General features: G+C 42.5%; 1 protein-coding gene across 4 annotated transcripts in view; it reads right to left on the bottom strand.

The window, feature by feature from the left end:
• si:dkey-178k16.1 (protein 4.1) overlaps positions 1-13,348 on the bottom strand; it is a 102,137-nt gene that overhangs the window by 54,290 nt on the left and 34,499 nt on the right. For all 4 annotated transcript variants that reach the window (XM_020506383.2, XM_020506384.2, XM_020506385.2 and 1 more), the window contains exon 4: positions 12,045-12,149. In XM_020506383.2, the coding sequence (XP_020361972.1) occupies positions 12,045-12,149 (105 nt within the window). The remainder of the gene's footprint in view (positions 1-12,044; positions 12,150-13,348) is intronic.

Raw genomic sequence — 13,348 nt, 5'->3', positions numbered from 1 at the left:
GGAAGGTATAATCAAATTAAAAATCTAAATGAGATTGAAAATAAATTGAAATATATATACAAAAAATATGAAAAAATACAAAAGTACACGAGAGGACAAACAAGTCTTCACTGCTACGCCATCTTGGAATGAGAGGACTTGTAAATAGCACACCGAACTACCTCATCCCCATATTATTACTTACCCTCTTGCTCTTTTGCACCCCAGTATCTCTACTTGCATATCATCATCTGCACATCTATCATTCCAGTGTTAATGCTAAATTGTAATTATACGCCTCTAGACCTATTTATTGCCTACCTCCCTACTCTTCTACATTTGCACACACTGTACATAGATTTTTCTATTGTGTTATTGACTGTACGTTTGTTTATGTGTAACTCTGTGTTGTTCTTTTTGTTTTGCTTTGCTTTATCTTGGCTAGGTCGCAGTTGTAAATGAGAACTTGTTCTCAACTGGCCTACCTGGTTAAATAAAGGTGAAATAAAAATTTAATAAATAAGCTTACTGCTGCAACCTAAGTCAGTCAACAACAGCTAACTGGGTCAATCCATAAAAATAGTGCCTTTATGTCCTTGTGAAATGATGTGTGTACATTTTGATAAAACATTTAATTTAACAGTTGGATCACATACAGTGCATTCGGGAACTATTCAGACCCCTTCATTTTTTCCACATTTTGTTATGTTACAGCATTATTTTAAAAATTAATTAAATAAACTACCGTTCAAAAGTTTGGGGTCACTTAAAAATGTCCTTATTTTTTAAAGAAAAGCAATGAAAGAAAGGAGCTTCACAAGACCTCAACTGGCAGTTTCAATAAATAGTACCCACAACACACCAGTCTCAACGTCAACAGTGAAGAGGCGACTTTGGAATGCTGGCCTTCTAGGCAGAGTTGCAAAGAAAAAGCCATATCTCAGACTGGCCAATGAAAATAAAAGATTAAGATGGGAAATCGAACACAGACACTGGACAGAGGAACTCTGCCTAGAAGGTCAGCATCCCGGAGTCACCTCTTCACTGTTGACATTGAGACTGGTGTTTTGTGGGTACTATTTAATGAAGCTGCCAGTTGAGGACTTGTGAGGGGTCTGTTTCTCAAACTAGACACTCTAATGTACTTGTCCTCCTGCTCAGTTGTGCACCAGGGCCTCCCACTCCTCTTTCTATTCTGGTTAGCGCCAGTTTGTGCTGTTCTGTGAAGGTAGTACACAGCGTTGTACGAGATCTTCAGTTTCTTGGCAATTTCTCACATGGAATAGCCTTCATTTCTCAGAACAAGAATAGACTGACGAGTTTCAGAAGAAAGTTCTTTGTTTCTGGCCATTTTGAGCCTGTAATCGAACCCACAAATGCTGACGCTCCAGATACTCAAATAGTCTAAAGAAGGCCAGTTTTATTTCTTCTTTAATCAGTACAAAAGTTTTTAGCTGTGCTAACATAATTGGAAAAGTGCTTTCTAATGATCAATTAGCCTTTTAAAATTATAAACTTGGATTCACTAACACAACGTGCCATTGGAACGCAGGAGTGATGGTTGCTGATAATGGGCCTCTGTACGCCTATGTAGATATTCCATTAAATATCTGACTTTTCCAGCTACAATAGTTATTTACTACTTTAACATTTCCTACACTGTATTTCTGATCAATTTTATCTTATTTTAATGGACAACAAATGAGGCCATTTCTAAGTGACCCCAAACTTTTGAATGGTAGTGTATATTTTTCTCTTCATCTACAGTATCTACACACAATGGCAAAGCAAAAACAGGTTTTTATACATTTTTGCAAATTTATTTAAAAAAAACGGAAATAATACATTTACATTAGTATTCAGACCCTTTACTCATTACTTTGCGGAAGCACCTTTGGCAGCGATTACAGCCTTGAGTCTTCCTGTGTATGACTCTTCAAGTTTGGCACACCTGTATTGGGGGAGAACCTCCAATACTTCTCTGCAGATCCTCTCAAACTGTCAGGTTGAATGGGGGTCGTCTCTGCACAGCTATTTTCAGGTCTCTCCAGAGATGTTAGATCGGGTTCAAGTCTGGGCTCTGGCTGGGCCACTCAAGGACATTCAGAGACTTGTACTGAAGCCACTCCTGAGTTCTCTTGGCTGTGTGCTTAGAGTTGTTGTCCTGTTGAAAGGTAAACCTTCGCCCCAGTCTGAGGTCCTGAGCGGTCTGGAGTAGGTTTTCATCAAGGGTCTCTCTGGAGTGATAGAGGTAGATACTGGAGTGATAGAGGTAGATACGTATAGGGGTAAGGTGACTAGACATCAGGATATATGATAAACAGTGTAGCAGTAACGTATATATGATTGTATGTGCGTGTGTGTGTGTGTGTAGAGTCAGTATAAATGTATGTGCATATTATTTGTGAGTGAGCAAATGATGCAGTGTCAAATCAAATCCAATCAACTTTTATTGGCTATATACACATGGTTATTGTTTTTATTTAACCAAGCAAGTCAGTTAAGAACAAATTCTTATTTACAATGACAGCCTAGGAACAGTGGGTTAACTGCCTTGTTCAGGGGCAGAACAACAGATTTGTACCTTGTCAGCTCAGGGATTTGATCCACCAACCTTTCAGTTACTGGCCCAACGCTCTAACCACTAGTCTACCTGCCGTTAGCAGATGTTAATGCGAGTGTAGCGAAATGCTTGTGCTTCTAATTCCGACAGTGCAGTAATATCTAACAAGTAATCTAACAATTCCACAACAACTACTGTACCTAATACACACAAATCTAAAGGGATGGAATAATATATAAATATATGGATGAGCGATGACTGAGCGGCATAGGCAAGATGCAATAGATGGTATAAAATACAGTATATACATATGAGATGAGTAATGTAAGATATGTAAACATTATTAACGTGGCATTATTTTATGTGACTAGTGATACATTTATTAAAGTGGCCAAAGATTTGAGTCTGTATGGAGGCAGCAGCCTCTCTGTGTTAGTGATGGCTATTCAACAGTCTGATGGCCTTGAGATATAAGCTGTTTTTCAGTCTCTCGGTTCCAGATTTGAAGCACCTGTACTGACCTCACCTTCTGGATGGTAGCGGGGTGAACAGGCAGTGGCTCGGGTGGTTGTTGTCCTTGATGATCTTTTTGGCCTTCCTGTGACATTGGGTGCTGTTGTAGGTAGTTTGCCCCCAGTGATGCGTTGTGCAGACCGCACCACCCTCTGGAGAGCCTTGCGGTTGAGGGCGGTACAGTTGCCGTACCAGGTGGTGACACAGCCCGACAGGATGCTCTCAATTCTGCATCTGTAAATGTTTGTAAGGGTTTTAGGTGACAAGCCAAATATCTTCAGCCTCCAGAGGTTGAAGAGGCACTGTTGTGCCTTCTTCACCACACTGTCCGTGTGGGTGGACCATTTCAGTTTGTCCGTGATGTGTAGGCAGAGAAACTTAAAAATGTCCTCCTTCTCCACTGCTGTCGCTTCGATGTGGATAGGGGGGTGCTCCCTCTGTTGTTTCCTGAAGTCCACGATCATCTCCTTTGTTTTGTTGATGTTGAGTGAGAGGTTGTTTTCCTGACACCACACTCCGAGTGCCCTCACCTCCTCCTTGTAGGCTGTCTCGTCGTTGTTGGTAATCAAGCTCACTACTATTGTGTCGTCTGCAAACTTGATGATCGAGTTGGAGGCATGCATGGCCACGCAGTCATGGGTGAACAGGGAGTACAGGAGGGGGTTGAGCACGCACCCTTGTGGGGCCCCAGTGGTGAGGGTCAGCGGAGTGGAGATGTTGTTTCCTACCTTCACCACCTGGGTGGGGTTGAGACCCAGGGCCTCAAATTTAATGATGAGCTTGAAGGGTACTAAGTGGTTGAATGCTGAGCAGTAGTCAATGAACAGAATTCTTATATAGGTATTCTTCTTGTCAAGACGGGATAGTGCATTGTGCAGTGTGATGTACTGGTACACCGCCTAATATAGAGGTCCTGGATAGCAGGGAGCTCAACCCCAGTGATGTACTGGGCTGTCCGCACCACCGTCTGTAGTGCCATGCGACCGAGGGTGGTGCTATTGCCATACCGAGCAGTGATGCAGCCAGTCAACATGCTCTCAATGGTACAGCTGTATGACTTTTTTCTATTTCATTTTTTATTTAGTTTCACCTTTATTTAACCAGGTAGGCCAGTTGAAAACAAATTCTCATTTACAACTGCGACCTGGCCAAGATAAAGCAAAGCAGTGCGTCAAAAACAACAACACAGAGTTACACATAAACAATGTACAGTCAATATCACAATAGAAAAATCTATGTACAGTGTGTGCAAATGTAGAAGAGTAGGGAGGTAAGGCAATAAATAAGCCATCGAGGCAAAATAATTACAATGTAGCATTAACACTGGAGTGATAGATGTGCAGATGATGTACAAGTAGAGATACTGGGGTGCAAAGGATAAATAACAATATGGGGATGAGGTATTTTGGTGCGCTATTTACAGATTGGCTGTGTACAGGTACAGTGCTCTGACAGCTGATGCTTAAAGTTAGAGATGGAGATATGAGACTCCAGCTTCAGTGATTTTTGCAATTTGTTCCAGTCATTGGCAGCAGAGAACTGGAAGGAAAGGCGGCTAAAGGAAGTGTTGGCTTTGGGGATGACCAGTGAAATATACCTGCTGGAGTGCCAGCTACGGTGACCAGTGAGCTGAGATAAAGCGGGGCTTTACCCAGCAAAGACTTATAGATGACCTGGAGCCAGTGGGTTTGGCGACAAATATGTAGTGAGTGCCAGCCAACGAGAGCATACAGGTGGCAGTGGTGGGCAGTATATGGGGCATTGGTGACAAAACAGATGGCACTATGATAGACTACATCAAGTTTGCTGAGTAGAGTGTTGGAGGCTATTTTGTAAATGAAATCGCCGAAGTCAAGGATCGGTAGGATAGTCAGTTTTACGAGGGTATGTTTGGCAGCATGAGTGAAGGAGGCTTTGTTGCAAAATAGGTATTCCGATTCTAGATTTAATTTTGGATTGGAGATGCTTAATGTGAGTCTGGAAGAAGAGTTTACAGTCTAACCAGACACCTAGGTATTGTAAGGAATGACGCTGGAGATGAGAAGCAGGTACGGGGAGTCAAACATTTAATCTGGAACAGACATAGAACAAGACAGGAACAGCGTAAGCACACAGGTAACACAGGCATATGACAAACAATGCAGCAGCGGGGAACAGAGCAGGGAACTGACAAATATAGGGGAGGAAATAAACAGGTGAATGAGTGAGTCCAGGTGAGTCCAATATCGCTGAAGCGCATGACGAGGGAAGGCAGGTGTGCGTAAATGATGTTGGCAGCAGTGCGTAATGCAGGGCAGTCTGGCGCCCTCGAGCGCCAGTGGGGAAAAGCGGGAGCAGGCGTGACAGGTATTTGTAGTTGTCCACATATTCTAAGTCAGAACCGTCCAGAGTAGTGATGCTAGTCGGGCGTGTGGGTGCGGGCAACAATCGGTTGAAGAGCATGCATTTAGATTTACTAGCATTTAAAAGCATTTGGAGGCCGCGGAAGGAGTGTTGTATAGCATTGAAGCTCGTTTGGAGGTTTGTTAACACAGTGTCCAAAGATGGGCTAGATGTACACAGATTGGTGTCGTCTGCGTAGAGGTGGATCAGAGAATCACCAGCAATAAGAGCGACATCATTGATATGTACAAAGAATAGAGTCGGCAAGAGGGGAAAGAGGTGCAGCCTTGTTCACGACTGTGTGTGTGTGTGGACAATTTTAAGTATTAGTGATTTAGACACTGAGGAACTTGAAGCTCTCGACCCGCTCCACTGCAGCCCCGCCGATGTGGATGGAGGCATCTTCGCCCCGTTTCCTGCAGTCCACGATCAGCTACTTGGTCTTACTAACGTTGAGGGGAAGGGTTTGATCCGGCACCACACTGCCAGGTCACTGAACTCCTCTGTGTAGGCGATCTCATCATCGCCGGTGCGTGGCCACACAGTTGTGCGAGTTGTGCGTGGCCACACAGTCGTGGGTGAACAGGGAGTACAGGAGGGGACTAAGCACACACCCCTGTTGGGCCCCCGTTTTGAGGATTAGCATGGCTGAGGTGATGTTGCCTACACTCACCACCTGGGGTCAGCCTGTCAGGAAGTCTAGGATCTAGTTACAGAGGGAAGTGTTCAGTCCCAGGGTCCTAAGCTTGGTGATGAGCTTGGAAGGGACAATGGTGTTGAACGCTGAGCTGTAGTCACATATGTATTCTCACATATGTATTCCTGTTATCCAGGTGGGTAAGAGCAATGTGGAGTGCAATTGAGATTGTGTTGTTTATGGGCCTGTTGGGGAGGTGTACAAATTGGAGTGGGTCTAGGGTGTCTGGGATGATGGAGTTGATGTGAGCCATAACCAGCCTCTCAAAGCACTTCATGTTTACAGTTGTGAGTGCTACATGGCGGTAGTCATTGTGGCAATATGCCTTAGAGTTCTTGGGAACAGGAATGATGGTAGTCATCTTAAAAGATGTGGGAATTACTGACTGGGACAAGGAGAGGTTGAAAATTACTGTGAATATGCCTGCCAGGTGTTCTGAGAATGCTCTGAGAACACGCACTGGAATACTGTCAGGCCCTCTGGACTTGATCTGATTAAATGCCTTACTCAAATCGGCCTCGGAGAGTGAGATTAACCAGTCCTCTGGGTCGGTGGCGTCCTTTACACCAGGCACGATGTTGTTATTGTCGGAGAGGGCATAAAATGCATTGAGTTCGTCTGGAAGAGAGTCATCGTTGGACAGATCACAGCTGAGTCTTCATTTGTAATCTGTAATGGACTGTAGCCCTTGCGACGGAGCCTCAGTAATATGATTCTACCTTATTGCCACAGTATATTGTCCTTTGGCTCGTTTGATGACTCTGCGGAGATCATAGCACTTGTTCTTGTCCTCAGCCGTAGCCTCAGGGTTGTCTGCGATAGCCCTGTCTGTGGTAACCCTGTCTTTAAGATTAGAGCCAACCTCTGTGTCAATCCAGGCCTTTTGATTGGGGAAAGCAGCAAACCTTGATTTCGCCAAAGCATTTCCTAATGAAGCCGGTGATGGAGGTGGTTAGCTCGTCGATGTTATCAGCGGAGTCTCAAAACATTTTCCAATCAGCGCTAGTAAAGCAGTCCTATAACATAATCTCTGATACTGCTGACCATTTCTCAATGGAGGGAGTCACAGGTACTTCTTGTTTGAGCTTCTGGAAGCAGGAGTACGGAGTTATGATCTGATTTGCCAAATGGCGGACGAGGAAGGGCCTTGTATGCTTGCTTGTGGGTTGAATAACAGTGGTCTAGGACTTTATCACCCTTCGTGGCGAAGGAGATGTGTTGATGGAAGTTGGGCATCGCGTGTTTTAATGACGCAGAATTTAAATCGCCAGCAACCAGAAAAGCAGCCTCCGGACGTAAGTTTTCCTACTTGTTTATAGCCTCATACAGTTCGTTAAATACCAGCTTGTTATTATTCTTGCCCTGAGGTGGAATTTATGCAACAGTCACGATAATAGCTGAAAACTCCCTCGGGAGGTAGAAGGGTTGGCATTTGTCCATCTCATCTCAGTACGGCGCCATACGTGCTTTGGCAGAGAGGCAACGTCAGCATAGCCAACAACTTCCCATGCTTTGGTAAACAGCTGAGGGGTGGGGGTGGAGACAGTTGAACTGTCTTCAAACGATAGAGTAAAACAAGCTGAAACACGATATCTACAAAAGTATGTGGACACCCCCTCAAATTAGTGGATTCTGCTATTTCAGCCACACCAGTCGCTGACAGGTTTATAAAAACAAGCACACCGCCATGCAATCTCCATAGACAAACATTGTCAGTAGATTAGCCTTACTGGAGAGCTCAGTGACATTCAACGTAGCACCATCATAGGATGTCACCTTCCTTCAAGTCAGTTAGTCAAATTTCTACCCTGCTAGCGCTGCCCCGGTCAACTGAAAGGGCTGTTATTTTGAAGTGGAAACGTCTAGGAGCAACAACAGCTCAGCCGTGGAGTGGTCACACAAGCTCACGGGACTGCCAAGTGCTGAAGCATGTAGCGAGTAAAAATCGTCTGTCCTCGGTTGCAACACTCACTACCAAACTGCCTCTGGAAGCAACATTAGCACAATAACTGTTTGTCGGGAGCTTCATGAGATGGATTTCCATGGCCAAGCAGCTGCACACAAGCCTATGATCACCATACATAATTCCAAGCGTCGGCTGGAGTGATGTAAAGTTCAACGCCATTGGACTCTGGATCAGTGGAAACGCATTCTCTGGAGTAATAAACCACGCTCCACCATCTGGCAGTAAGACGGACAAATCTGGGTTTGGTGGATGCCAGGAAAACACTACTTACCCAAATGCATAGTACCAACTGTAAAGTTTGGTAGAGGAGGAATAAAGAGCTAGGACCTTTAGTTCCAGTGAAGGGAAATCTTAACGCTAGAGCATACAATGACATTCTAAACGATTCTGTGCTTCCAACTTTGTGGCAATAGTTTGAGGAAGGCCCTTTCCTGTTACAGCATGACAATGCCCCCGTGCACGAAACGAGGTCCATAATGAAATGGATTGTTGAGATTGGTGTGGAAGAACTTAACTGGCCTGCACAGAGCCCTGACCTCAACCCCATCCAACACCTTTGGGATGAATTGGAATGCCAACTACGAGCCAGGCCTAATCGCCCAACATCAGTGCCCGACCTCACTAATGCTCGTGTCTGAATGCAGAATATTTCCCAGCAGAAATATTCCAAATTCTAGTGGAAAGCCTTCCAGGAGAGTGGAGGCTGTTATAGCAGCAAAGGGAGGACCAACTCCATATTAATTCTCATGATTTTGGAATGAGATGTTCGATGAGCAGGTGTCCACATAGTTTTGGTCATGTAGTGTATTTTGGGTTCTGATGGGGAAGGACAGTTGAACTAAGCTCATGAAGCATTTCAAAGTGATATTCTTCAACAATCAATGGCTCAAGAATCAAAGTCTAAAAATGTATGTACCAATCCTGGATTGTCTCTTTAATATTCTCAGGGCACAGGAATATAAATGCCAGTTAAGCCCTGTCCGCTTAGCTTAATGTCACCGGAGTCTTCTGAGAGATACTTTCTCTATACACTGAGGACCCCATGCGCCACCTTTAAAAGGGCAATCACTTCTAATCACATTTCAAAGGGCAATGGTCTCTTTCCTTCTTTCACCCTGACTTGTCCACTGTGAGGACGGGCAACCACCGCAAATCCCTTTCCTGCAGTCAAATAACCTAGTGGCCTCATGGGTGGAATGTTATAAATAGTTTTCATAATTAATAAACGTTTCTTCCGTTTCTTCTGATGATTCTATGTTAAACTGGTTTTGTTATATTTCAGTCTTCTGTGATGTATATAAAGTGTAATATTGGGATGCAAATTCAAATCTATATCTGACATCATACATGTCTTCCTTTATTTAAGCCCATAACCATGTGTGTGAGGTGTATACTTTTGTTTCAAAGTAGACTTGTTTAAGACTACCAAGAAACACTTTGTGTGACCCTGATTTAGCCCACTGCAGTAGAAGGTTAATACATTATCTGATTTTTAAGGACAATGTCACCTGCACATTGGTTGTTCCATGAATAGAGTGCCCTCAGACATTATGTGTGTGAATTATACTAAAACACTCAATGTAACAGTTGGATCACACACTGTACATCTATGCTCTAACTCAGTGTCTCTCAATCTCAGTCCTGTGGACTGAAACTCATCGGTTTCTGAGACCAATCAGAGAGGTCAGAATCTGTTCGCATACTCAAAGAGTCAGGGAGGAAAGAAAACACAGACTTGGAGAAGAAACATAAGTGGGCATGGCGTTTGGCTGGAGCGATGTGGATGGGTAGCCAGGCAAGGTTTTAACCCACTTAACCCCAAGATTTTCCCATGTTTTCTCCATCATTGTAAAGCCCTAGTTATTTAGCTTTCTGAAGATATGTGCTTAAGTAATGTCATTAGAAATTCATTTACTTTTGTCACACAAGTGTAAGGTCAACAGTGTAACATGAACTGAACTCTCATTTTAACATGATAAAACTATTATTTTGAAGAAAAAAAAATCGAATAAAACATTGCACCTGTAATAGTCAAATCATCGTGTAAAAACAGGTGAGTTGGTTTTACACTTTTAGGCCATTTTCTGGTGTTTTGAGGTTGGAAACTGAGCGTGTCGAGCATACCATGTCAACCCTGTTACCCATAGATAGATATGCTAGAAATGTTTTAAGTTCTAAAATGTCACTTTTATCTTTATTGGTATTCAATCCACTGATGCTGGCAGTGATTACAGCTGTGAGTCTTTCTGGGTAAGTCTGTAAGAGCTTTGCACACCTGGATTGTGCAATATTTGCACATTATTCTAAAAACAAATTCTGCAAGCTTTGTCAAGTTGGTTGTTGATCATTGCTAGACAGTCATTTTCAAGTCTTTCCATAGATTTTCAAGCCAATTTCATTCAAAACTGTAACTAGTCATGAACATTCAATCTTGTCTTTGTAAGCAACTCTAGCGTATATTTGGCCTTGTGTTTTAGGTCACTGTCCTGCTGAAAGGTGAATTTGTCTCCCAGTGTCTGTTGGAAGGCAGACTGAACCAGGTTTTCCTCTAGGATTTTGCTTGTGCTTAGCTCTATTCCGTTTATTTTGATCATTAAAAAAACTCTCTAGTCCTTGCTGATGACAAGCAAAACCATAACACCACCATACTTGGAAATATGAAGAGTGGTGTTCAGTGATGTGTTGTGTTGGATTTGCACCAAACATAACACATTGTATTCAGGACATAAAGTTAATTTCTTTGCCAAATGTTTTGCAGTTCTACTTTAGTTCCTTATTGTAAACAGGATGCATGTTTTGCAGTTCTACTTTAGTTCCTTATTGTAAACAGGATGCATGTTTTGCAGTTCTACTTTAGTTCCTTATTGTAAACAGGATGCATGTTTTGCAGTTCTACTTTAGTTCCTTATTGTAAACAGGATGCATGTTTTGCAGTTCTACTTTAGTTCCTTATTGTAAACAGGATGCATGTTTTGAAATATTTGTATTTTGTACTGGCTTCCTTCTTTTCATTCTGTCAATTAGGTTCATATTGTGGAGTAATTACAATGTTGTTGATCCATCCTCAGTTTTCTCCTATCACAGCCATTAAACTCTATAACTATTTTAATGTCACCATTGGCCTCATGGTGAAAACCCTGAGCAGTTTCCTCCCTCTTTGGCAACTGAGTTAGGAAGGATGCCTGTATCTTTATAGTGACTGTTTGTATTTAGTTTAGTTAAATTTATTTACACCAAAGAAAACAAGTGATAGACAACAATACAGATAAAACATTTAATTAAATAAAAATGGTGTGCGGGTGTGGTTGGAAGACCAAGGCCTTATATGAAAACCATACAACAACAAAAACTATTTTCAATACATAAGTAAAACAATAAAAAAGGTTTGTTAAAGGTCGTCACTGTAAATAAGAATTTGTTCTTAACTGACTTGCCTAGTTAAATAAAGGTTAAATAAAAATAATAAAAATATATTTTTTAAACATGGTTGATACAGTACACTATCCAAAGTGTAATTAATAACTCCACTATGTTCAAAGGGATTTTCAGTGTCTGCTTTTTATTTTTACCCATCAACCAATAGGTGACGAATTATTGTCTTCGTAACGAGGTATTGCAAAACCTCCCTGGTCTTTGTGGTTGAATTTGTGTTTGAAATTCCCTGCTCGACTGAGGTATTCATTCAAAAATCATGTTAAACACTATTATTACACACCGAATGAGTCCGTGCAACTTATATGACTTGTTAAGCACATTTTTACTTCTGAACTTATTTAGGTTTGCCATAACAAAGGGGTTGAATACTTAATGACTCATTTTCATTTTTTATTCCTTGGTAACATGACAAAATGTGGAAAAAGTCAAAAGGTGTGAATACTTTCTGAAGGCACTATAGGTGCCAGTAGGTGGGAGCGAGGGGTGGGAGTAAGAACGAAGATTCTGACCTTGGTGTTGTCTGTGTCATAGAACGTCAGGCCAAAGTAGTCCCTCTCCAGCAGGTTCAGATGGCCACACACCATGTCCAGCACGGACTGCCCCCTGGCAAATTTCTGTCAAAAACACACATGATTTTAAAAACGCACACATGCGCACAACCCCCCCCCCCCCCCCCCCACACACACACACACACAGGAATGGTTTGGTGTTGTGGGGATTTGTCATATTCAGAAAGATACCAGTGAGTCAAGTGATATCATAATAACCTTGTACATATGCTGGATATCTGTTCTACCCTATCAGAATGAATCTCACTGCCAAAATACTGCATAGCCCATTTTTGATACAGATACAGTAACAGCGCATCTTTAAATACAGGAGCTATTTATGAATTTAAAAAAAACTTTTGTCCGATGGTTTAGGAAATGAATCATGGAACTATTATCGTGGCTCCCGATTGGCGCAGTGATCTAAGGCACTGCATCTCAGTGCTTGAGGCATCACTACAGACCCTGGTTCGATTCCAGGCTGTATCACAACCGGCCGTGATTGGGAGTCCCATAGGGCGGCGCACAATTGGCCTAACATTGTTAGGGTTTGGCTGGGGTAGGCCGTCATTGTAAATAAGAATTTGTTCTTAACCAACTTGCCTGGTTAAATAATATATATATATACTATATTTATATCTATTAGATTAACTGACTAAATGAAAAATCTCATTCATCACACTATGAAAATACCATCAGCATGAAAATCCAGCCCTTCTGTTGGCTGACAGACATTTTCATGGTCCAGTACCTCCACAGCCCTGTGGGATAGGAAAGGCTAGGCAATGGCTACAAAAGGAAGGAACCGCTAGTATTTCACAGGGCCACACCTAGTTTTCACCCCTTTAGGGCTCAGAGCCGACACACTGCATGTTTCAGTGTTTCAGAGGCAGCCTTGGCAGATGCTGTCTACACACACACACACACACACACACACACACACACACACACACACACACACACACAACACACTCGTCTCCCGGGAAACCTGGCTCCTACGGCGACAGTGCAACCAAGCAGCTGTTACCATGGAAACAGAAGTAATAGGTTCCTTTTCTTTTTGTCTGTGCTCTGTCTTGTGAATGGTGGGGCACATGGCTTTGTTACAGTCCTTTAAAGAAAACTGGTACAGTAGCCATTACCTTGCAAAATTATTAATGAAACATAAATTAAATATTAATGAAACATTAAACATAACCTGGCCTTTAATCAAAGAAATGCTGTGGTACCAGTCTGGCGAAATACAGCAACCACGAGCGAGTGAG

The sequence above is a fragment of the Oncorhynchus kisutch genome, linkage group LG17 (assembly GCF_002021735.2).
Source record: "Oncorhynchus kisutch isolate 150728-3 linkage group LG17, Okis_V2, whole genome shotgun sequence".
In the NCBI taxonomy this organism is placed as follows: domain Eukaryota; kingdom Metazoa; phylum Chordata; class Actinopteri; order Salmoniformes; family Salmonidae; genus Oncorhynchus; species Oncorhynchus kisutch.
This window is presented reverse-complemented; position numbering and strand designations above follow the sequence as displayed.